This window comes from Nerophis ophidion, linkage group LG06 (assembly GCF_033978795.1).
Source record: "Nerophis ophidion isolate RoL-2023_Sa linkage group LG06, RoL_Noph_v1.0, whole genome shotgun sequence".
In the NCBI taxonomy this organism is placed as follows: Eukaryota; Metazoa; Chordata; class Actinopteri; order Syngnathiformes; family Syngnathidae; genus Nerophis; species Nerophis ophidion.
In genome coordinates this window covers 4,522,386-4,545,608 of record NC_084616.1, presented here as the reverse complement: position 1 = coordinate 4,545,608, position 23,223 = coordinate 4,522,386, and the positions used below count along the sequence as shown (strand labels likewise).

The 23,223-nt window shown below is 45.9% G+C and overlaps 1 protein-coding gene across 1 annotated transcript in view; it reads right to left on the bottom strand.

Annotated features, from left to right (window-relative positions):
• LOC133553990 (neural-cadherin-like) overlaps positions 1 to 23,223 on the bottom strand; it is a 129,079-nt gene that overhangs the window by 89,678 nt on the left and 16,178 nt on the right. Inside the window, exons 6-10 of the mRNA XM_061902315.1 lie at positions 19,919 to 20,086; positions 19,174 to 19,423; positions 12,577 to 12,704; positions 12,314 to 12,500; positions 3,843 to 3,986 (exon numbers count right to left, since the gene is read on the bottom strand). Coding sequence (XP_061758299.1) covers positions 3,843 to 3,986; positions 12,314 to 12,500; positions 12,577 to 12,704; positions 19,174 to 19,423; positions 19,919 to 20,086 — 877 coding nt within the window. The remainder of the gene's footprint in view (positions 1 to 3,842; positions 3,987 to 12,313; positions 12,501 to 12,576; positions 12,705 to 19,173; positions 19,424 to 19,918; positions 20,087 to 23,223) is intronic.

Here is a 23,223-nt window from a genome sequence, read left to right as displayed (position 1 = left end):
GAGACAGGTGGAAACAACAACACCAGAGACAGGTGGAAACAACAACACCAGAGACAGGTGGAAACAACAACACCAGAGACAGGTGGAAACAACAACATCAGAGACAGGTGGAAATAACAACACCAGAGACAGGTGGAAACAACAACACCAGAGACAGGTGGAAACAACAACACCAGAGACAGGTGGAAACAACAACACCAGAGACAGGTGGAAACAACAACACCAGAGACAGGTGGAAACAACAAAACCAGAGACAGGTGGAAACAACAACAGCAGAGACAGGTGGAAACAACAACAGCAGAGACAGGTGGAAACAATGAGCACCCAAAGAAACAGAAAACAAACCCAGGGGTGCACAAAAACAGGAACTGAGGGAGTCCCAAAACCAAACAGAACCTGATCCGGGCAGTGGATCGTAACATGTTCCAGCTTCAAACTGTTCAGCCTATTCAGGAATCGCAGGCTTTCCCTTGAAAAATTCCACAAACTCCCAGATTTCCCAGAATTCCAGGTTTTCTGGGACATTTTTCCCATTCAAATTGAATTGGCCATTTTTCAAACTTCCACCATTTCCTCATTTTTCAACCGATTCAAACCTTTCCACCGTCAACATTTTCCACTCATCTTGGGAAATTAAACTGCTCTTTTTCCAAGTTCAAGAAAATTCCAGGATTTTCCAGAACTCCTGGTTTTCCAAAGCCCTATTTCCACCCTTTTTTCTGGCAACTAATCCTTCCACAGTTTTCAACGTGTTTCAAGTGTTCCACCGTCCAAACATTCCTTTTAATCAGGACAGAAACTAAGTTGTTTTTTGAACGGGAAAAAGTCCCGGTTTACCACAAATTCCGTAATTCAATTTCTCAATTCAAGATGTTACTACTTCGACATTTCTCAACCGATTTGAACAATTCCAACACCAACCATTTCAACTCATCAACTCCCAGTCCATTCGCAGCCGAGTGTGAAGCGACCGGGATGAGAATCAACACCTCCAAGTCCGAGTCCATGGTTCTCGCCCGGAAAAGGGTGGAATGCCATCTCCGGGTTGGGGAGGAGACCCTGCCCCAAGTGGAGGAGTTCAAGTACCTCGCAGTCTTGTTCACAAGTGAGGGAAGAGTGGATCGTGAGATCGACAGGCGGATCGGTGCGGCGTCTTCAGTAATGCGGACGTTGTATCGATCCGTTGTGGTGAAGAAGGAGCTGAGCCGGAAGGCAAAGCTCTTAATTTACCGGTCGATCTACGTTCCCATCCTCACCTATGGTCATGAGCTTTGGGTCATGACCGAAAGGATAAGATCACGGGTACAAGCGGCCCAAATGAGTTTGGGTCTCTCCCTTAGAGATAGGGTGAGAAGCTCTGCCATCCGGGAGGAACTCAAAGTAAAGCCGCTGCTCCTCCACATGGAGAGGAGCCAGATGAGGTGGTTCAGGCATCTGGTCAGGATGCCACCCGAACGCCTCCCGAGGGAGGTGTTTAGGGCACGTCCAACCGGTAGGAGGCCACGGGGAAGACCCAGGACACGTTGGGAAGACTATGTCTCCCGGCTGGCCTGGGAACGCCTCGGGATCCCCCGAGAAGAGCTAGACAAAGTGGCTGGGGAGAGGGAAGTCTGGGTGCATACTTTATAGCCGGCGGCAATTCAAGGAAATACGGTATATATATATATATATATATATATATATATATATATATATATATATATATATATATGTCGTGATTGGATTATCCAGAGAATAGTGCTGGATACCGTAATATGTATGTGTGGGAAAAAAATCCCAAGACTACTTCATCTCTACAGAAGTGTTTCATGAGGGGTTCCCTCAATCATCAGGAGATTTTAATGGAAGCATTCACATACAATGGTTTATATAGGGCACAGAGTGGGGGGGTACTGTTTATTATATATCATCCAGACCTGTCATCCCTCAACAAGCGCAGTGAAATCATTTCAACATGCCGCCACAGACGGAAACACCTCCTAGGTAACACATGAGCCAATCACCACACCCTACACCTGCCTGTACCCCCCCACTCTGTGCCCTATATAAACCATTGCATGTGAATGCTTCCATTAAATCTCCTGATGATTGAGGGAACCCCTCATGAAACACTTCTGTAGAGATGAAGTAGTCTTGGGATTTGTCCCACACCTACATATATATATATATATACAGTATATAGATGTGAGACAGGTGGATGTGAGACAGGTGTGTGTGTGGACTTCCAAGACAGTCGGGAGAAGGAATCAATTTTGTTGAGGAAGCACAGAAGAGTTAGTGGTCAGGCGGCCACAACATTTGTGTGTAAAGTGCTTGAAGGGCAGCTGGACGTGTGAAAGATAAAAAAGAGATATTTGATCACATCTCAGATCTTTGAAGGAGTCCAGCAAGCCAGCTCTACTCCAGTAATCACCTTCTTGTCTTTTATTTCCTGGGCTGACATTTGCCTGCGGCGCCAGCAGCCAGGTGTAAAGGTGTGCACTCACCCAGCACGTCCCTTCAAGTCTGCACACTTAATGAGGACTTTATTACACACGGCTGGATGGGAAAGGTCAGCAGTTAGCTTGGTGCCACTGGACTATTTGGTGCCGCTGGACTATTTGGTGCCACTGGACTATTTGGTGCCGCTGGACTATTTGGTGCCACTGGACTATTTGGTGCCACTGGACTATTTGGTGCCACTGGACTATTTGGTGCCGCTGGACTATTTGGTGCCACTGGACTATTTGGTGCCACTGGACTATTTGGTGCCGCTGGACTATTTGGTGCCACTGGACTATTTGGTGCCACTGGACTATTTGGTGCCGCTGGACTATTTGGTGCCACTGGACTATTTGGTGCCACTGGACTATTTGGTGCCACTGGACTATTTCACACCGCAGAACTACAAGTTGGACTTCAGCAAGTGCAGACTGTGAGGGACTTGTTGGCCGCACGCTAATAGTACTTTCACTTTCACTTTCAAAGTGCTTCACTTGTGATGCAACTTTGATGTCATGTTTTGTAATCCCAGGAACACCAGGCCTACCGTCAAACATGGTGGTGTCGTATTATGCTCGCTTGCTCTCTCTCTCTCTCTACTGTACATATATATATGTACCGTATTATGTGTAAATGTATATTTATGTAAGCTAGGTCACTTAGCCACAGGCAGCTAGCTAGCGGCCAAGACCTGGTTCATGTGGCTGTGAAAGACTTGGAATTAAACAAAAAGCACAATCAAACACACACACACACATGGTGGACAATGTCAACACACACACACACCAGCGTGTGTTGTCCACGTTGTGGATACAGGCACGTGCACACACATGCACACAGGTGTTGCGAACACTCACACACAGGTGTTGTGGACACACACACACACACACACACATTGACACACAGACACACACACACACACACACACACACACACACACACACACACACACACAGGTGTTGAGGACACACACACACACAGGTGTTGTGGACAGAGACACACACTCATTAACACACAGACACAAACACACACACACAGACACACAGACACACACACACACACACACACAGACACACAGACACAGACACACACACAGAAACACACACACACACACACACACACACACACACACGCACACACGCACACACACACACACACGCACACACACAGACAGACACACACGCACACAGAAACACAGACAGACACACGCACACACACACACACGCACACACACAGACACACACACACACACACACACACACACACGCACACACACAGACACACACACACACGCGCACACACAGACAGACACACACGCACACAGACACACAGACAGACACACGCACACACACACGAGTGACCTTCATCGCCATCGTTGGCGGTGACGGTGATGATGTTGAAGCCGAGGTCGGCGTCCTCCTGCAAGTCCACCAGGTAGGCGGCGTGAGGGAAGGCGGGCTTGTTGTCGTTGATGTCGCTGATGAAGACGCGCACGTAGCAGCTGTCTGACGCACAACATGAGCAAGAAGAAGAAGAAACACAAGAGTTCATATGACAGCGTGTGCTGATTCTGTCACAACAACAACAACAACAACAACAACGACAAGAAGAAGAAGAAGACATTCCTGGCGTGTGTGTCTGCAACAACAACAACAACAACAACAACAACACAAGTCTTTCAGCCAGGCCGACACACACCAACATAACTTCCACACTCTTCTCAACAATCAACTCTGCGCTCACTTCCCCGCTCACAACACTTTCATGCTGTCCACACATTTGTGTGCGTCCAGCAACACAACATCATTTGTTCACGCGGAGGGGATGACACACAAACTCCTATAAGCAACAACGACACATTTGACAACACAACAATTCAACAGCGTGACAACACAACAATGTAACAGCACAACAATACAATAATGTGACAACAAAACAATACAACAACATGACAACACATCAATGCAACAACACAACAACGTGACCACACAACGATGCAACAACACAATAACGTTACAACAAAAACAGCACAACAATGCAACAACATGGCAACAACAATACAACAGCATGATAACAGTACAACACAACAAGGCAACAGCACAACAATGCAACAACACAACAATGTGAAAACACAACAATGCAAGAATACAACAGCACAACAACAGAAGAACCCAACAGCACAACAATGCAAGAACACAACAAAAAAACAGCACAAATATGCAACAACACAACATCAGAACAACATAACAACAATGCAACGGCAGCACAACACAATAATGTGACAACAAAACAATACAACAACGTAACAACACACCAATGCAACAACACAATAACATGACAATACAACAGCACAAAAATGCAAAAACATGGTAACACAACAATGCAACAAGAAAACAGCACAACAACACAGCAACATTAGAACACAACAATGCAACAACACGACAGCATAACAACACAAGAACAAAACAGCACAACAACGCAACAACATAACAGCTCAACAACATAACAACAAAACAGCACAAAAGTGCAACAGCACAAACATGCAACAACACAACACCATAATGACGTTACAATGGCACAAAATACTACAACATGACAACACAATAATGCAACAACACAACAACACAACATTCACCAACACAACAAGAAAAATGCAACAACACAATAATGCAACAAAGCAACTGCACAACAATGCAACAACACAACAACAAAATGCAATGACACAACAGCTCAACGACACAAAAATGCAACAAAACATTTGCACAGCAATGCAAGAACACAACAACACAAAGAACATTACAACACAAGTGCACAACAGAACAAAGCAACAACACAAAATAAAAATCAAGCTTGTGTGCACTTTTCACCACTGATGAGTTTTTGTGAGCGTGATTTCCACTTCCCATCAAACACAACAACAACAACAACAACAACAAAAACAACAACAACAACAACAACAACAACAAGAACAGGAAGAAGAATGTGTAGCTTGTAAATTGGAGACTTTTGTATGAAGAAAGTGATGTTTTCCTCCATCTTCTCTGCCAAAAGTGCAGAAGATGATTTCATTTCCAAGCAGGACTTGAGAAAGACTGCATGAATATTCTAGAAGCTTTCTTCTGTCTTCTCTTAACAAGGACGGACACGTCTCCTTCCTCTCCTGATCGGTCTTGTCTTAAATTTGTCTCGGCAAACACACGGAGCTCTGCAACATGTCAGCTGTGGGAGTCATCAAGCGGCGTCTCCTCACAGTGGACAAGAAGACATGCCCGGGTCATCCAGACCATTGTGTCTCCACACAGTGGACAAGAAGACATGCCCGGGTCATCCAGACCATTGTGTCTCCACACAGTGGACAAGAAGACATGCCCGGGTCATCCAGACCATTGTGTCTCCACACAGTGGACAAGAAGACATGCCCGGGTCATCCAGACCATTGTGTCTCCACACAGTGGACAAGATGCCCGGGTCATCCAGACCATTGTGTCTCCACACAGTGGACAAGAAGACATGCCCGGGTCATCCAGACCATTGTGTCTCCACACAGTGGACAAGAAGACATGCCCTGGTCATCCAGACCATTGTGTCTCCACACAGTGGACAAGAAGACATGCCCGGGTCATCCAGACCATTGTGTCTCCACACAGTGGACAAGATGCTTAGGTCATCCAGACCATTGTGTCTCCACACGGTGGACAAGAAGACATGCCCGGGTCATCCAGACCATTGTGTCTCCACACAGTGGACAAGAAGACATGCCCGGGTCATCCAGACCATTGTGTCTCCACACAGTGGACAAGATGCCCGGGTCATCCAGACCATTGTGTCTCCACACAGTGGACAAGATGCTTAGGTCATCCAGACCATTGTGTCTCCACACAGTGGACAAGAAGACATGCCCGGGTCATCCAGACCATTGTGTCTCCACATGGTGGACAAGAAGACATGCCCGGATTATCCAGACCATTGTGTCTCCACACAGTGGACAAGAAGACATGCCCTGGTCATCCAGACCATTGTGTCTCCACACAGTGGACAAGATGCCCGGGTCATCCAGACCATTGTGTCTCCACACAGTGGACAAGATGCTTAGGTCATCCAGACCATTGTGTCTCCACACAGTGGACAAGATGCTTAGGTCATCCAGACCATTGTGTCTCCACACAGTGGACAAGATGACATGCTTGGGTCATCCAGACCATTGTGTCTCCACACGGTGGACAAGAAGCTTTCCTGCTGGACCCCCATGGACTCTTGGCAGACATATTTCCCCCAAGTGCTCTGAGACACTCCACCCCTCGCCCCCCACCTTTCATGGTTGTTGACATGTGTTGATACCAGTGTGCAAGAGTACCGAGGTTGTTGACATGTGTTGATACCAGTGTGCAAGAGTACCGAGGTTGTTGACATGTGTTGATACCAGTGTGCAAGAGTACCGAGGTTGTTGACATGTGTTGATACCAGTGTGCAAGAGTACCGAGGTTGTTGACATGTGTTGATACCAGTGTGCAAGAGTACCGAGGTTGTTGACATGTGTTGATACCAGTGTGCAAGAGTACCGAGGTTGTTGACATGTGTTGATACTAGTGTGCAAGAGTACCGAGGTTGTTGACATGTGTTGATACCAGTGTGCAAGAGTACCGAGGTTGTTGACATGTGTTGATACCAGTGTGCAAGAGTACCGAGGTTGTTGACATGTGTTGATAGCAGTGTGCAAGAGTACCGAGGTTGTTGACATGTGTTGATACCAGTGTGCAAGAGTACCGAGGTTGTTGACATGTGTTGATACCAGTGTGCAAGAGTACCGAGGTTGTTGACATGTGTTGATACCAGTGTGCAAGAGTACCGAGGTTGTTGACATGTGTTGATACCAGTGTGCAAGAGTACCGAGGTTGTTGACATGTGTTGATACCAGTGTGCAAGAGTACCGAGGTTGTTGACATGTGTTGATACCAGTGTGCAAGAGTACCGAGGTTGTTGACATGTGTTGATACCAGTGTGCAAGAGTACCGAGGTTGTTGACATGTGTTGATACCAGTGTGCAAGAGTACCGAGGTTGTTGACATGTGTTGATACCAGTGTGCAAGAGTACCGAGGTTGTTGACATGTGTTGATACCAGTGTGCAAGAGTACCGAGGTTGTTGACATGTGTTGATACCAGTGTGCAAGAGTACCGAGGTTGTTGACATGTGTTGATACCAGTGTGCAAGAGTACCGAGGTTGTTGACATGTGTTGATACCAGTGTGCAAGAGTACCGAGGTTGTTGACATGTGTTGATACTAGTGTGCAAGAGTACCGAGGTTGTTGACATGTGTTGATACCAGTGTGCAAGAGTACCGAGGTTGTTGACATGTGTTGATACCAGTGTGCAAGAGTACCGAGGTTGTTGACATGTGTTGATAGCAGTGTTCAAGAGTACCGAGGTTGTTGACATGTGTTGATACCAGTGTGCAAGAGTACCGAGGTTGTTGACATGTGTTGATACCAGTGTGCAAGAGTACCGAGGTTGTTGACATGTGTTGATACCAGTGTGCAAGAGTACCGAGGTTGTTGACATGTGTTGATACCAGTGTGCAAGAGTACCGAGGTTGTTGACATGTGTTGATACCAGTGTGCAAGAGTACCGAGGTTGTTGACATGTGTTGATACCAGTGTGCAAGAGTACCGAGGTTGTTGACATGTGTTGATACCAGTGTGCAAGAGTACCGAGGTTGTTGACATGTGTTGATACCAGTGTGCAAGAGTACCGAGGTGGGCAGACAGTCCAGTCGTACCAAAGACTATAAAAATGGGAGCTGTTACCTCCCTGCTTGACACTCAGCATCAAGGCTTGGGATTAGGGACGAAATCACCGAAATGATTCCTGAGCGCAGCAGCCGCTGCTGCTCACTGCTCCCCTCACCTCCCGGGGGGTGAATATAGGGATGGGTCGAATACAGAGAATAATTTCACCACACCTAGTGTGTGTGTGTGTGTGTGTGTGTGTGTGTGTGTGACTATTGTTGGGACTTTAACTTTTAACTTCAGGCTTATGCACACACACACACACACACACACACACACACACACACACCACACCTTTGTCACTGCACCCCCAAAGTCTGATGGACAGCAGAGCAGCTTCAGGCTGGATGATCGCCCCTCAGCCCTGTTGCAAGTCTCCAGTTTTGTGTGTCTTGATATTGTCGTACATGCCTAGGTTTTACTTCTGGTCTCAAAGTGAGACCCCCCCTGATGGTCTCACACTGATGTCCCTCCAATGGCAAGAGATTCCTACAATGGTTTTAAACTGAAACCCCTCCAATGGTCTCAGTTTCCTCCGATGGTCTCAGTTTCCTCTGATGGTCTCAGTTTCCTCTGATGGTCTCAAACTGAGGCCCTTACAATGGTCTCAAACTGAGACCTCTTCAATGGTCTTAGTTTCCTACGATGTTCTCAAACTGAGACCCCTCCAATGGTCTCAGTTTCCTCCTATGGTCTCAAACTGAGGCCCTTACAATGGTCTCAAACTGAGACCTCTTCAATGGTCTTAGTTTCCTACGATGTTCTCAAACTGAGACCCCTCCAATCGTGTTAGTTTCCTCTGATGGTCTTAAAGTGAGACCCCTACGATGGTCTCAGTTTCCTCCAATGGTCTTAAAGTGAGACCCCTCCAATGGTCTCAGTTTCCTCCAATGGTGTCAAACTGAGACCCCTCCAATCGTGTTAGTTTCCTCTGATGGTCTTAAAGTGAGACCCCTACGATGGTCTCAGTTTCCTCCAATGGTCTTAAAGTGAGACCCCTCCAATGGTCTCAGTTTCCTCCAATGGTGTCAAACTGAGACCCCTCCAATCGTGTCAGTTTCCTCTGATGGTCTTAAAGCGAGACCACTCCAAAGTTCTCAGTTTTCTCCAATGGTGTCAAACTGAGGCCCCTCCAATGGTGTCCGTTTCCTCTGATCATCTCAAACTGACACCTCTCTGAGGGTCTCAGTTTCCTCCGATGGTCTTAAACTGAGACCTCCCTGATGGTCTCGGTTTCCTCCAATGGTCTCAAACTCAGCCCGCCTCGATAGGAGCTTTGTTTGGGATTTGTTTCTCCTCCTATGTGTACCTTGTCCCCCTACCTTTCTTGTGGGGACCCATCAGTGGTCCTTCTCTGTCTACTTTGGAACTGTGTCTGTTCTCGGACTGGAATTCAAATTTTGCATCACTTGTTGATTAATTTCCATTCCATTGTTCAGCCGGTGAAGTTCCGTGTTTTCATAATCTGGTTGTCCCTCCACACCTTTTTACCCCCCAGTGGTTCAGCCGTAAAACTGCGTACTAAGTAGTTGGAGGAGACTCAGGGCCACCAAGGTCTGTCCTCCATCCGCCGCCCTGACAGAAGCTGCAATCGGCCATGAATAAGTGCTGAACGTGAGCTCACCTTCCACGTTGTTCCCCATTCATGGGTGACCACGTTCACAATGCCGGGCGAAGAACCTGCGACAGATCTGTGAAGGAGGACAGATCCTCTGAAAGCAACCATCTGCCGCAGCATCTGCTCCGCCGCCGTCCCTCCATCCGAGCGTCAAATCACGTATGAACGTCGTCTGTCGCCAGGCGGGAGGCCAATGGAGCCTAAAATGACGAGCATCTGTGCAAAGATCTGAAGACGGCTCCTCTTTGCTGCTCGCTTTGGACGGAAACGCTGGCCAGAGTTTATTTCAGGTGGAGTCTTGCAAGAAGAACATAATCTGCAGAAAATCAGCCTTCAAAATAGTTAGTTATATTTACTCCTTCCTTTCATCCATCCATCCATCCATTTTCTTCCACTTATCTGAGGTGGGGTCGCGGGGGCAGCAGCCTAAGCAGAGTGAAGTGAAGTGAATTATATTTATATAGCGCTTTTCTCTAGTGACTCAAAGCGCTTTACATAGTGAAACCCAATATCTAAGTTCCATTTAAAGCAGTGTGGGTGGCACTGGGAGCAGGTGGGTAAAGTGTCTTGCCCATGGACACAACGGCAGTGGCTAGGATGGCGGAAGCGGGAATCGAACCTGCAACCCTCAAGTTGCTGGCACGGCCACTCTACCAACCGAGCTATGCCGCCCCCACAACCCAGACTTTCATCTCCCAGCCACTTAGTCCAGCTCTTCCCGGGGCATCCCGAAGCGTTCCCAGGCCAGCCGGGAGACATAGTCTTCCCAACGTGTCCTGGGTCTTCCACGTGACCTCTTACTGGTCAGACGTGCCCTAAACACCTCCCTAGGGAGGCGTTCGGGTGGCATCCTGACCAGATGCCCGAACCACCTCACCTGGCTCCTCTCAGGAGGAGCAGCGGCTTTACTTTGAGTTCCTCCCGGATGGCAGAGCTTCTCACCCTATCTCTAAGGGAGAGGAAACTCATTTGGGCCGCTTGTACCCGTGATCTTATCCTTTCGGTCATGACCCAAAGCTCATGACCATAGGTGAGGATGGGAACGTAGATCGTCTGGTAAATTGAGAGCTTTGCCTTCCGGCTCAGCTCCTTCTTCACCACAACGGATCGATACAACGTCCGCATTACTGAAGACGCCGCACCGATCCGCCTGTCGATCTCACGATCCACTCTTCCCCCACTCGTGAACAAGACTCCTAGGTAATTGAACTCCTCCACTTGGGGCAGCGTCTCCTCCCCAACCCGGAGATGGCACTCACTCCACTCTTTTCTGGGCGAGAACCAGGGACTCGGACTTGGAGGTGTTGATTCTCATCCCGGTATATATATATATATATATATATATATATATATATATATATATATATATATATATATATATATATATATATATATATATATGTATAAATATATATGCAGTTCAAAGAAGTTTCATGAGAGCAGAGTGAGTGTGTGTGCCTTTAAAAGGCGGTGCTATTTGTCTCATGGAGAACTCATTCGTCCAAGGCTTCGCTACACATCCTTAAATGCAGCCTGGCGCTAAGCCGGCAATTGTCAGTTAGCTACAGACATTGCCGCTTTACCATGCTAACCTAGCATGGTGGTAAGTGCTAGCATGTAGCTTACATGGCTATGCTAACATTTTTGCCCTACCACTCCCTAAGTCAGGTCCGCAAGAACAGTTTTTAGGCCCCTGAGGAGTTCGTACCAGAGTTAGCAAGTAACTTACACGGCTATGCTAATGTTTGTGCCCTACCACTCCCTAAGGCAGGTCAGCAAGAACAGTTTTTAGGCCCCTGTGAAGTTCGTACCAGAGTTAGGATGTAGCTTACATAGCTATGTTAATGTTGGAACCCTACCACTCCCGCAGTCAGGTCAGGAGGAAGAGTTTTTAGGCCCCTGATGAGTTCTTACCAGAGTTAGCATGTAGCTTACATGGCCATGCTAACGTATGTACCCTACCACTCCCAAAGTCAGGTCCGCAAGAAACAGTTTTTAGGCCCCAGAGGAGTTCTTACCAGAGTTAGCAAGTAGCTTACATGGGTATGCTGATGTTGGAACCTTACGACTCCCCAAGGCAGGTCCACAGGAACAGTTTTTAGGCCCCTTATGACTTCTTACCAGAGTTAGCACGTAGCTTACATGGCTATGCTAATGTATGTACAATACCACTCTATAAGTCAGGTGCGCAGGAACAGTTTTTAGGCCCCTGAGGACTTCTTACCAGAGTTAGCACGTAGCTTACATGTCTATGCTAATGTTTGTACCCTATCACTCTTTAAGTCAGGTCTGCAGGAACAGTTTTTGGGCCCTGGTGAGTTCTTACCAGAGTTAGCATGTAGCTTACATAGCTATGCTAATGTTGGAACCCTACCAGTCCCTAAGGCAGGTCCGCAAGAACAGTTTTTAGGCCCCTGATGAGTCCTTACCAGAGTTGGGCTGTCCGTGTTTGCCGGGCCTGGCAGACTCGCAGCCGTCCACCGAGCGCACCTCCAGCAGGTAGGAGCTCTTGGTCTCGCGGTCGAAGACGGTCTGCGTGTAGATGGCGCCCGAGTCAGCCTGGATGCGGAAGAAGCGGTGGTCTCCGCTGCGATCCTCCAGCAGCGAGTAGGAGATCTGGAAGCCGGGGGTTGGGGGGGGTGGGGGGGGTGGGGTGAAGATGTGAGAGCGAGAGCACAACAAGTCCACTCACCTTGCCGTTCAGGCCCAGGTCCAAGTCGTTGGCCGACACCTGGAAGACCAGCGCTCCTGATGGCGCGCCCTCGGTCACGGAGGCCTCGTAGATGGAGGAAGTGAAGAAGGGCACGTTGTCGTTCACGTCTGCCACACAACAACAACTTTCAAACATCCTTCTACGTCTTCTCCAAACATTGTTGAAAGATATGTTCTTTCATTTAAAGGGGAACATTATCACTTTTTCAAAAGGGTTAAAAACAATAAAAATCAGTTCCCAGTGGCTTGTTGTATTTTTGGAAGTTTTTTTCAAAATTTTACCGGTCTCGGAATATCCCTAAATAAAGCTTTAAAGTGCCTTATTTCCGGCTCTCTGCGAAGACACTGTTCATTTCCCTGTGACGTCACACAGTGCTGCCAATGTAAACAAACAATGGGAATACCACAGCAAGATATAGCGACATTAGCTCGGATTCAAACTCGGATTTCAGCGATTTAAGCGATTCAACAGATTACGCATGTTTTGAAACAGATGGTTGGAGTATGAAAGTATTGAAGAAGAAACTGAAGCTATTGAGCGAATAGCTATTGACGCTATTCATAGCCATAGCATGGCCGAATAGCTGCGTTAGCATCGCCGGTAAAATGTGCGGACCAAACGATCAGGACTTTCGCATCTTTTGACACTGGAGAAACTTAAATCCCTCGATTGGTAAGTGTTTGTTTCGCATTAAATGTGGGTGGAAGGAAACGTAATATAGTTGCAAATGCATCTGCAGGTTATCCATACATCTCTGTGCCATGTCTGCTATAGCACCGCCGGTAAATAGCATGTTAGCATCGATTAGCATAGCATGTTAGCATCGATTAGCTGGCAGTCAACATCAACAAAACTCACCTTTGTGATTTCGTTGACTATCGTTGCAAATGCATCTGCAGGTTATCCATACATCTCTGTGCCATGTCTGCTTTAGCATCGCCGGTCAAATGTGGAGACACTCTGGTACATTCACTGGGGGTCTGGCGGCAGACACTTTGGCATCTTGGGGCCAGTGGTGCAACTTGAATCCCTCCCTGTTAGTGTTGTTACACCCTCCGACAACACACCCACCAGGCATGATGTCTCCAAGGTTCCAAAAAATAGTCAAAAAAACGGAAAATAACAGAGCTGAGACCCAATGTTTACAATATGTTGAAAATGGCGGGTGTGTTACCTCGGTGACGTCACATTCTGACGTCATCCCCTCCAGCGAGATAAACAGAAAGGCGTTTGATTGGCCAAAATTCACCCATTTAGAGTTCGGAAATCGGTAAAAAAATATATGGTCTTTTTCTGCAACATCAAGGTATATATTGAGGCTTACATAGGTCTGCTGATAATGTTCCCCTTTAAAGACATTTTTATTTCATGACATATCTTATTTGAAAGGTTTTTAATGCTGACTGGCTCCTTTGAACCTTCTTCCAGGAGAACTTTTGTATTTTGAAAAGAGGGAACTGTTACAATATGATTGTTACGTTGATACTCCATCATATTAATACATGTTGCAGGGGGGAACGTTTAGAGTGAGACACACGGTACAGGAAGTGAGCGGGCTCGTGTGAGTGAGTCACCTTGATGTGTGACAGCACCGAAGTTGCCAATAAAGTACAAGTGAGCAACAATACTGCTCTAACCCTCCACTCTTTAAGGTTGGGAATATAACGGACTAGAGTGAAACATGGTGGCAGCGGTACTTGAACTCTGAGACCGCCACGAACTTGAAGAGGCGCTGCTAACGGCTAACGGCTAACAGCTAGCGCAGGGGTAGGGAACCTATGGCTCGCGAGCCAGATGTGGCTCTTCTGATGACTGCATCTGGCTCTCAGGTAAATCTGAGCTGACGTTGCTTGACACGAAAAGTAATGAATAATTTCACTTGTAATCACAGTGTTAAAAATAATGTTGAAAATATAAAACATTCTCATGTATTTTTAATCCATCCATCCGTTTTCTACCGCACCTGTTTAAGAAGTTGTGTTAATGGTAAGAAATTATTTATTTATTATTGGTTAGTGTGGGGCTTGCCCTCCTGGGGGTTCTTCAGACCACCAAGCACCGACATGAGAGCCTGTTTCAGGGTTACAATATTGTTTTATTTTTCAATAGTTTCCAGCAATTGTCTTTTTCTCTTTCGTTCTCGCTCGCACTCTAGCTCCAGCTCCAACCCCGTCTCTCCTCCTGGCTGCTGCTTATAACAGAGCGACAGGTGATTAGATAACAAGGCCCAGGTGGGCCATCTACGCACCTGTCGCTGATTTCGAGGCCGGTCCTGGCACACCCTGCTTTGCTGCAGGCCCTCAGGCCACGCCCCCTCCACAGTTAGCTTCAGAATACCGATGTTATTACAAAGAATATGAGACCTATTATACTCTAGAAATGTTGGTCTTACTTAAAAATGCACGCGTTTAGTTGTGTTCAGTGTTGAAAAAAAATATTATATGGCTCTTACGGAAATACATTTTAAAATATTTGGATCCTTGGTTCTCTCAGCCAAAAAGGTTCCCGACCCCTGTCATATACAAACCCCGTTTCCATATGAGTAGGGAAATTGTGTTAGATGTAAATATAAACGGAATAAAATGATCATTTTCAACCCATATTCAGTTGAATATGCTAGCGGGACCGCAGCTGACAGAAACCGTGGCATCGAGTGACGTGAGTGAAACCAAAATGGAGCAACTGAGACCTCCGCCGATACTTTGTTTGCACTCTGCTAACTTGGCCAAGTCGTGGAAATGTTGGAAAGAGGAGTTTACTTTTTACATGGAAGTGACGATGCCGGAAGCAGAGGAAGTTATGAAGGTGAAACTTTTCTACTACCTAATCAGCGAAAGTGGAAGGGAGCTGCTGAAGACGCTAGAAAGCAGCAGTGGATCGGCGAGAAGGACTGGGAGCTCCATGATGTTGATGTTTGATGGACATTGTTACCATAAACTGAACCAGACAGTAGAAAGGTGCAGATCTTTTGTGCGCAATCAAGGATTGGAAGAAAATATTGACAAGTATGCCACAGATTTTGTGCAATTTTGGAGGTATAAAAGACTCCCTAAAAAGAGACAGAATTGTTTGTGGCGGACACAGCTGTGCAGTGAGAGAGAGGATGTTGAGGGAGGACAACTTAACCCTGGAAAAGTGCCTGCAAGTATGCAGAGCGGCAGAGCTGTCAAAAGAAAAGAGCAGAACTCTGCAAGGACGGACGCTGGAAGAAAGACATGAAGTGCAGAAAGTGCTGCAACATAAAGATATGATCAGTTGCAGTTTTTGTGGGAAAACACATGCAAGGAACAAGAAGTTGTGTCCAGCTTTTGCTGAGACATGCGGAGAATGTGGCAAAGACAACCATTTTGCCGCCAAATGCAGGTCACATGCTGAACAAAATAGAAGACAGAGAGCCGTGTTTGCGGCAACAGAGGAAACTGACGCACAGGAGGACCTCGCCACCATTACAGAAGCATGTAAAAAACAGGAAAGGGTCAACCATTTGCAGGACAACAAAGCTCAAAGTCAGCAACTTCTGCAGGTATGTTGCTGAACCAAAACATGGTTGACTTCCAAACAGACTGTGGTGTCACCTTTGATGTTACACCTATTCAACTGCTGAGCCCAAACACACAGGTGGAGCCAACAGAAGTGTTGTTGATGTACAACAAGAGCAAACTGTGGCCACTAGGCAGGTGTAAAGTACAAATAAGAAATCCTGGCAACAATAAATTGTACAGATTGGAGTTTCAAGTGGTGGACCAGAAGGATAAACTTCCTTTGATTGGCAGGAAGGTCTGTGAAGCCATGAAGCTGATTAAAGTACAATATCAATCAATGTTTATTTATATAGCCCCAAATCACAAATGTCTCAAAGGACTGCACAAATCATTACGACTACAACATCCTGGGAAGAACCCACAAAAGGGCAAGGAAAACTCACACCCAGTGGGCAGGGAGAATTCACATCCAGTGGGACGCCAGTGACAATGCTGACTATGAGAAACCTTGGAGAGGACCTCAGATGTGGGCAACCCCCCCCCCCCCTCTAGGGGACCGAAAGCAATGGATGTCGAGCGGGTCTAACATGATACTGTGAAAGTTCAATCCATAGTGGATCCAAGACAGCAGCGAGAGTCCCGTCCACAGGAAACCATCCCAAGCGGAGGTGGATCAGCAGCGTAGAGATGTCCCCAACCGATACACAGGCGAGCGGTCCATCCTGGGTCCCGACGAGCGGACCATCCTGGGTCTCGACTCTGGACAGCCAGTACTTCATCCATGGTCATCGGACCGGACCCCCTCCATATATATATGAGAACATAATGGCGATGGACAGTATTGACCCAGAGTGCCAGTAGCTCTGCTGACACCACTAAAAAAGGAACTTGAAGAACTACAAAAGAGAGAAATGATTGCAGCAGTAGAATGTAGCACTGACTGGATAAGCAGCATGGTGACAAAACCAAATGGAAGACCTAGGATTTGCATTGATCCTAAACCGCTGAACAAGGTGCTGAAAAGAAGCCGTTTTCCTCTTCCTACCATTGATGACATACTTCTGAAGCTTTCGAAAGCCAAGGTGTTCACAGTCTGCCAGGTCAAGCATGGCTTTTGGCACCTGAAGCTGAGCAAAGAATCCAGCTACATCACAACCTTTGCTACCCCATTTGGTCGCTTCTGTTGGCTCTGAATGCCGATGGGAATCAGTCCGGCTCCTGAAGTTTTTCAAAGAAAACTCATAGAGGCGCTTGAGGGTCTGCATGGTATATATGTCACAGCTGATGATGTGCTTAGTACTGGGGAAGGGCAGACAAAGGAAGAAACAGAAAGAAATCATGATGCAAACTTGAGGTGTTTCCTGACTAGATGCTGGGAGAAAACCCTTAGACTAAATGCTGACAAGTTTAAACTGAGGCAACAGTCTGTGTTCTACATTGGTCACCTGCTGACTGCAGATGGTCTTCAGATTGACCTTAATAAAGTGACAGCTGCCCCGTCCGACTGATGATAAAGGGGTACAGAGACTTGTAGGTATGGTAAAATACTTGTCCACATTTTTGGATCATCTATCTGAGGACTGTGAGGTTTTGAGACAACTTAGACACAGAGACAACATGTGGGAATGGACAGAAGTGCAAGAGTCAGCGTTCTAGAGACTTAAAGACAAAATAAGTAAGGCACCGGTGTCAAAGTACTATGACCAGGATATGGAAGTGACACTTCAGTGATGCTTTCTGACACTGGCCTAGGAGCTGCTTTCACTCAGGAAGACAATCCTGTGGTGTTTGGTAGCAGAACTCTCACTCCTACTCAAAGAGGATACGCGCAGATGGAGAAGGAATGTTTGGCTATTGTTTTTGGGATGGAAACATTCCATCAGTACAAACTATGGCAGGAAAGTGATCACAAGCCACTAGTGAAGATTCTCAAAAAGCAACTCCTTAGTGCAACTAAAAGATTGCAGCGGATGCTACTTGGGCTGCAAAAGTATGACATAAATGTTGTTTATTTGCCTGGGCAGGAAATGTTATTAGCAGATACTTTGAGTCGGGACTATTTGCCAGACAGCATCAAAGAGATGTTGAGACTGAAGTGGAGACTGTGAACATGGTGGAATACTTGCCGATATCGCTTGAGAGATTAGCTGCCATGAAACATGCCACTAGGGAGGATGCTAATGTATGTATGTATGCATAGCATACATACATACTTACATACATACATGCATACATACATACATACATACATACATACATACATACATACATACTTACATACATACATACATACATACATACATACATACATACATACATACATACATACATACATACTTACATACACACATACTTACATACATACATACTTACATACATACATGCATACATACATACATACATACATACATACATACATACATACTTACATACATACATACATACATACATACATACATACATGCGTACATACATACTTACATACATACATACATACATACATACATACATACATACATACATACATACATACATACATACTTACATACATACATACACACATACATACATACATACATACATACATACATACTTACATACATACATACATACATACATAAACATGCATACATACATACATACTTACATACATACTTACATACATATATACTTACATCCATACATACATATATACTTACATTCATACTTACACATGTTTTCTACATGAAAATTAATCTATATCTTCTTCTTCTCCAGATGTTAGCACATTCTACCTTCCACATTTCCTCCCAGATTCAAAGTGTTCCAACTTCAAACTCTTCAGCCTATTCAGGAATGGCAGACTTTCTCTTGACAATTTTCCAAAAATTCCCAGATTTCCCAGAATTCCAGGTCTTCCAGGACATTTTCCCCATTCAAAATGATTTGGCAATTTTTCAAACTTTCACCATTTCCACATTTTTCAAGCGATTGAAAGCATTCCACCTTCAACACATTCCAGCCTCCTGGACATTCTAACTACCATGTTTCAAAACAATTGCAGGATTTTACTAGTCTGTAGACCATGGGTACAAAGCAAGGGTGCGGGCCTCACCTGTCAAGTTGACGTAGACCGTGGTGAAGGCGGCCAGCGGGACCGCCGCCACAGTCTGGGCTCGGACCCGCAGAATAAAGTTGTGGGTGGTCTCGTAGTCCAGGGGCTCGGCCACCAAGATGGAGGCGGAGCCATCTTCCCGGTTGGGGGTCAAGTAGAAGCGGACTGGCATGTTGGTCTCTGGGACCATGCCGTCCTCCAGGTTGTAGGTGACCCGGGGGTCGCCCAGCGGGGACGTGGCTCGGATGTTCTGCAACACAAGTCATGACATGCTACCAAGAAGGAGGGGGAGGATAATGTGTGCAGGACGTGGAGTGTTTGCAGGACGTGGAGTGTTTGCAGGACGTGGAGTGTTAACAGGATGTGGAGTGTTAACAGGACATGGAGTGTTTGCAGGACATGGAGTGTTTGAAGGAAATGGAGTGTTTGCAGGACGTGGAGTGTTTGCAGGACATGGAGTGTTAGCAGGACGTGGGGTGTTTGCAGTACATGGAGTGTTTGCAGGGCATGGAGTGTTTGCAGGACATGGAGTGTTAGCAGGACGTGGAGTGTTTGCAGGACATGGAGTGTTTGCAGGACATGGAGTGTTTGCAGGACGTGGAGTGTTTGCAGGACGTGGAGTGTTTGCAGGACATGGAGTGTTTGCAGGACATGGAGTGTTTGCAGGACATGGAGTGTTTGCAGGACATGGAGTGTTTGCAGGACATGGAGTGTTTGCAGGACGTGGAGTGTTTGCAGGACTTACCACGATGGGCGTGTCCCTGACGGTGTTCTCCGGGATGACCACGGCGTAACGTGGCTCCTCCCAGCGGGGGGGCTGGTTCTTCACGTTGGTGATGGTGACGGACAGTTCCACCGAGCTGCTGCGGTTCCCTCCGTCCGTGGCCAGGATGTCCCGCGTGATGAAGGTCCTCTGCAGGCAAGATGGAGAAGTGATCAGGTCCAGCTGCAACAACACTTGTCCGCGCGCCTTCATCAGGTCACGTGACGACACAGAGGCAGCAACCTCGTCGACTCGTGCACAAAATTTGAGAAATAGTCCTCACGTGTTGCTCTTTTCCATGGAAGTACGATTGTCTCACATCAACTTAATAAATGTGAGCTCCACACTCCCCTGAACAGCCAGCAGAGGGCACTGAGGCCAGAGCGGTCTGGGTCACAGACGTGGTCAGACACTGGCGAGCCAATCAGAGGCAGAGTAGGGCGGGTCATGTGATGATTGATGTATGATGTTGATTTGACACACATTCCACTGATAAGAGATCAGAATCTACATCGGGACAAGGTCGTTAAAAGCAGCTAGCACGGCCTTTAAGATGAACTGCATACATTAGCATTAGCTAATACAACGCTAACGTGAGCAAGCTCAGGTCTGTTGTGGGTTCTCTCTAAAGAGGCGTGGATTGTTTGTGTGCAGAGAACTCCAGGCATGTTGCATATAATGCATAATAATGCTCTGTGACCCAGACCGCTCTGGCTGCAGTGCAAAAAAAAAACAATTTGAAATGTGGACTCATCAGACCACAAAACACTATTCCACTTTGCATCAGTCCATCTTAGATGAGCTCGGGCTTAGCCAAACATTTCTGGGTGTTGTTGATAAATGGGTTTGGCTTTGCACAGTAGAGTTTTACCTTGCACTTACAGATGTAGCGACCAACTGTAGTTACTGACAGTGGTTTTCTGAAGTGTTCCTGAGCCTATGTGGTGATATCCATTACACGCTGATGCGGCTTTTTGACGCCTGAGGGATCCAAGGCATGTAACATCATGGCTTACGTGCAGCGATTTCTCCACATTCTCACAACCTTTTGAAGATATTACGGAGCGTGGATGGTGAAATCCCTAAATTCCTTGATGAGAAAAGTTGTTCTTAAACAATTTGCTCAGGTATTTGTCGACAAAGTGGTGACCCTCGCTTTGTCCTTGTTGGTGAACAAGTGAGCATTTCATGGAAGCTGCTTTTATAGCCAATCATGGCACCCACCTGTTCCCAATTAGCCTGCACACCGGTGGGATGTTCCTAATAAGTGTTTGATGAGCATTCCTCAACTTTATCACTCTTTTTTGCCACTTGTGCCAGCTTTTTTTTACACATGTTGTAGCCATCAAATTCCAAATGAGCGACTATTGCAGAAAATAACACTGTTTTCCAGTTTAAACGTTAAATATTTGATCTTTGCAGTGTATATATGTATATATGTATGTATGTATGTACAAACCCTGTTTCCATATGAGTTGGTAAATGGTGTTAGATGTAAATATAAACAGAATACAATGATTTGCAAATCCTTTTCAAGCCATATTCAGTTGAATATGCTACAAAGACAACATATTTCATGTTCAAACTCATAAACTTTATTTGTTGTTGCAAATAATCATTAACTTTAGAATTTGATGCCAGCAACACGTGACAAAGAAGTTGGGAAAGGTGGCAATAAACCCTGATAAAGTTGAGGAATGCTCATCAAACACTTATATGGAACATCCCACAGGTGTGCAGGCTAATTGGGAACAGGTGGGTGCCATGATTGGGTATAAAAGCAGCTTCCATGAAATGCTAAGTAATTCACAAACAAGGATGAGGCGAAGGTCACCACTTTGTAAGCAAATTGTCAAACAGTTTTAGAACAACATTTCTCAACGAGCTATTGCAAGGAATTTAGGGATTTTACCATCTATGGTCCGTAAAATCATCAAAAGGTTCAGAGAATCTGGAGAAATCACTGCACGTAAGCGATGATATTACAGACCTTTGATCCCTCAGGCGCTACTGCATCAAAAACAGACATCAGTGTGTAAAGGATATCACCACATGGGCTCAGGAACACTTCATAAAACCACTGTGAGTAACTACAGTTGGTCGCTACATCTGTAAGTGCAAGTTAAAACTCTGTTGTGCAAAGCCAAACCCATTTATCAACAACACCCAGAAACACCGCCAGCTTGGCTGGGCCTGAGCTCATCTAAGATGGACTGATGCAAAGTGGAAAAGTGTTCTGTGGTCTGACGAGTCCACATTTCAAATTATATTTTGAAACAGAGGACGTGGTGTCCTCCGGAAAAAAGAGGAAAATAACCATCCGGATTGTTCTAGGCGGAGAGTGTAAAAGCCAGCATGTGTGATGGTATGGGGGTAACGCAGACAAATGACTCATCAAGGTAATGCTTAAAAGTAATGCATATAATTAACGCAAACAAGTAACTCATAAAAGTAACACAAAAAGTAAAGCAAACAAGTAACTCAAAAAAGTAACACCAACAAGTGACTCCTAAAAGTAACGCAAAGAAGTAACTCGTAAAAGTAACGCTCGTAAGTAACGCAACTGGGTGACTCATACAGGTAACGCAGACAAATGGCTCATCAAGATAATGCTTAAAAATAATGCATATCGTGAACGCAAACAAGTGACTCGTAAAAGTAACTCAAACAAGTGACTCGTGAAAGTAACGCTCGTAAGTAACACAACTGGGTGACTCATACAGGTAACGCAGACAAATGGCTCATCAAGATAATGCTTAAAAATAATGCATATCGTGAACGCAAACAAGTGACTCGTAAAAGTAACTCAAACAAGTGACTCGTGAAAGTAACGCAAAGAAGTAACTCGTGAAAGTAACGCAAACGGGTGACTCATATAGTGCCCAAGGCATGGGTAACTTACACATCTGTGATGGTATGGGGGTGCATTAGTGCCCAAGGCATGGGTAACTTACACATGTGTGATGGTATGGGGGTGCATTAGTGCCCAAGGCATGGGTAACTTACACATGTGTGATGGTATGGGGGTGTATTAGTGAACAAGACATGGGTAACTTACACATGTGTGATGGTATGGGGGTGTATTAGTGAACAAGACATGGGTAACTTACACATGTGTGATGGTATGGGGGTGTATTAGTGAACAAGACATGGGTAACTTACACATGTGTGATGGTATGGGGGTGCATTAGTGAACAAGACATGGGTAACTTACACATGTGTGATGGTATGGGGGTGTATTAGTGAACAAGACATGGGTAACTTACACATGTGTGATGGTATGGGGG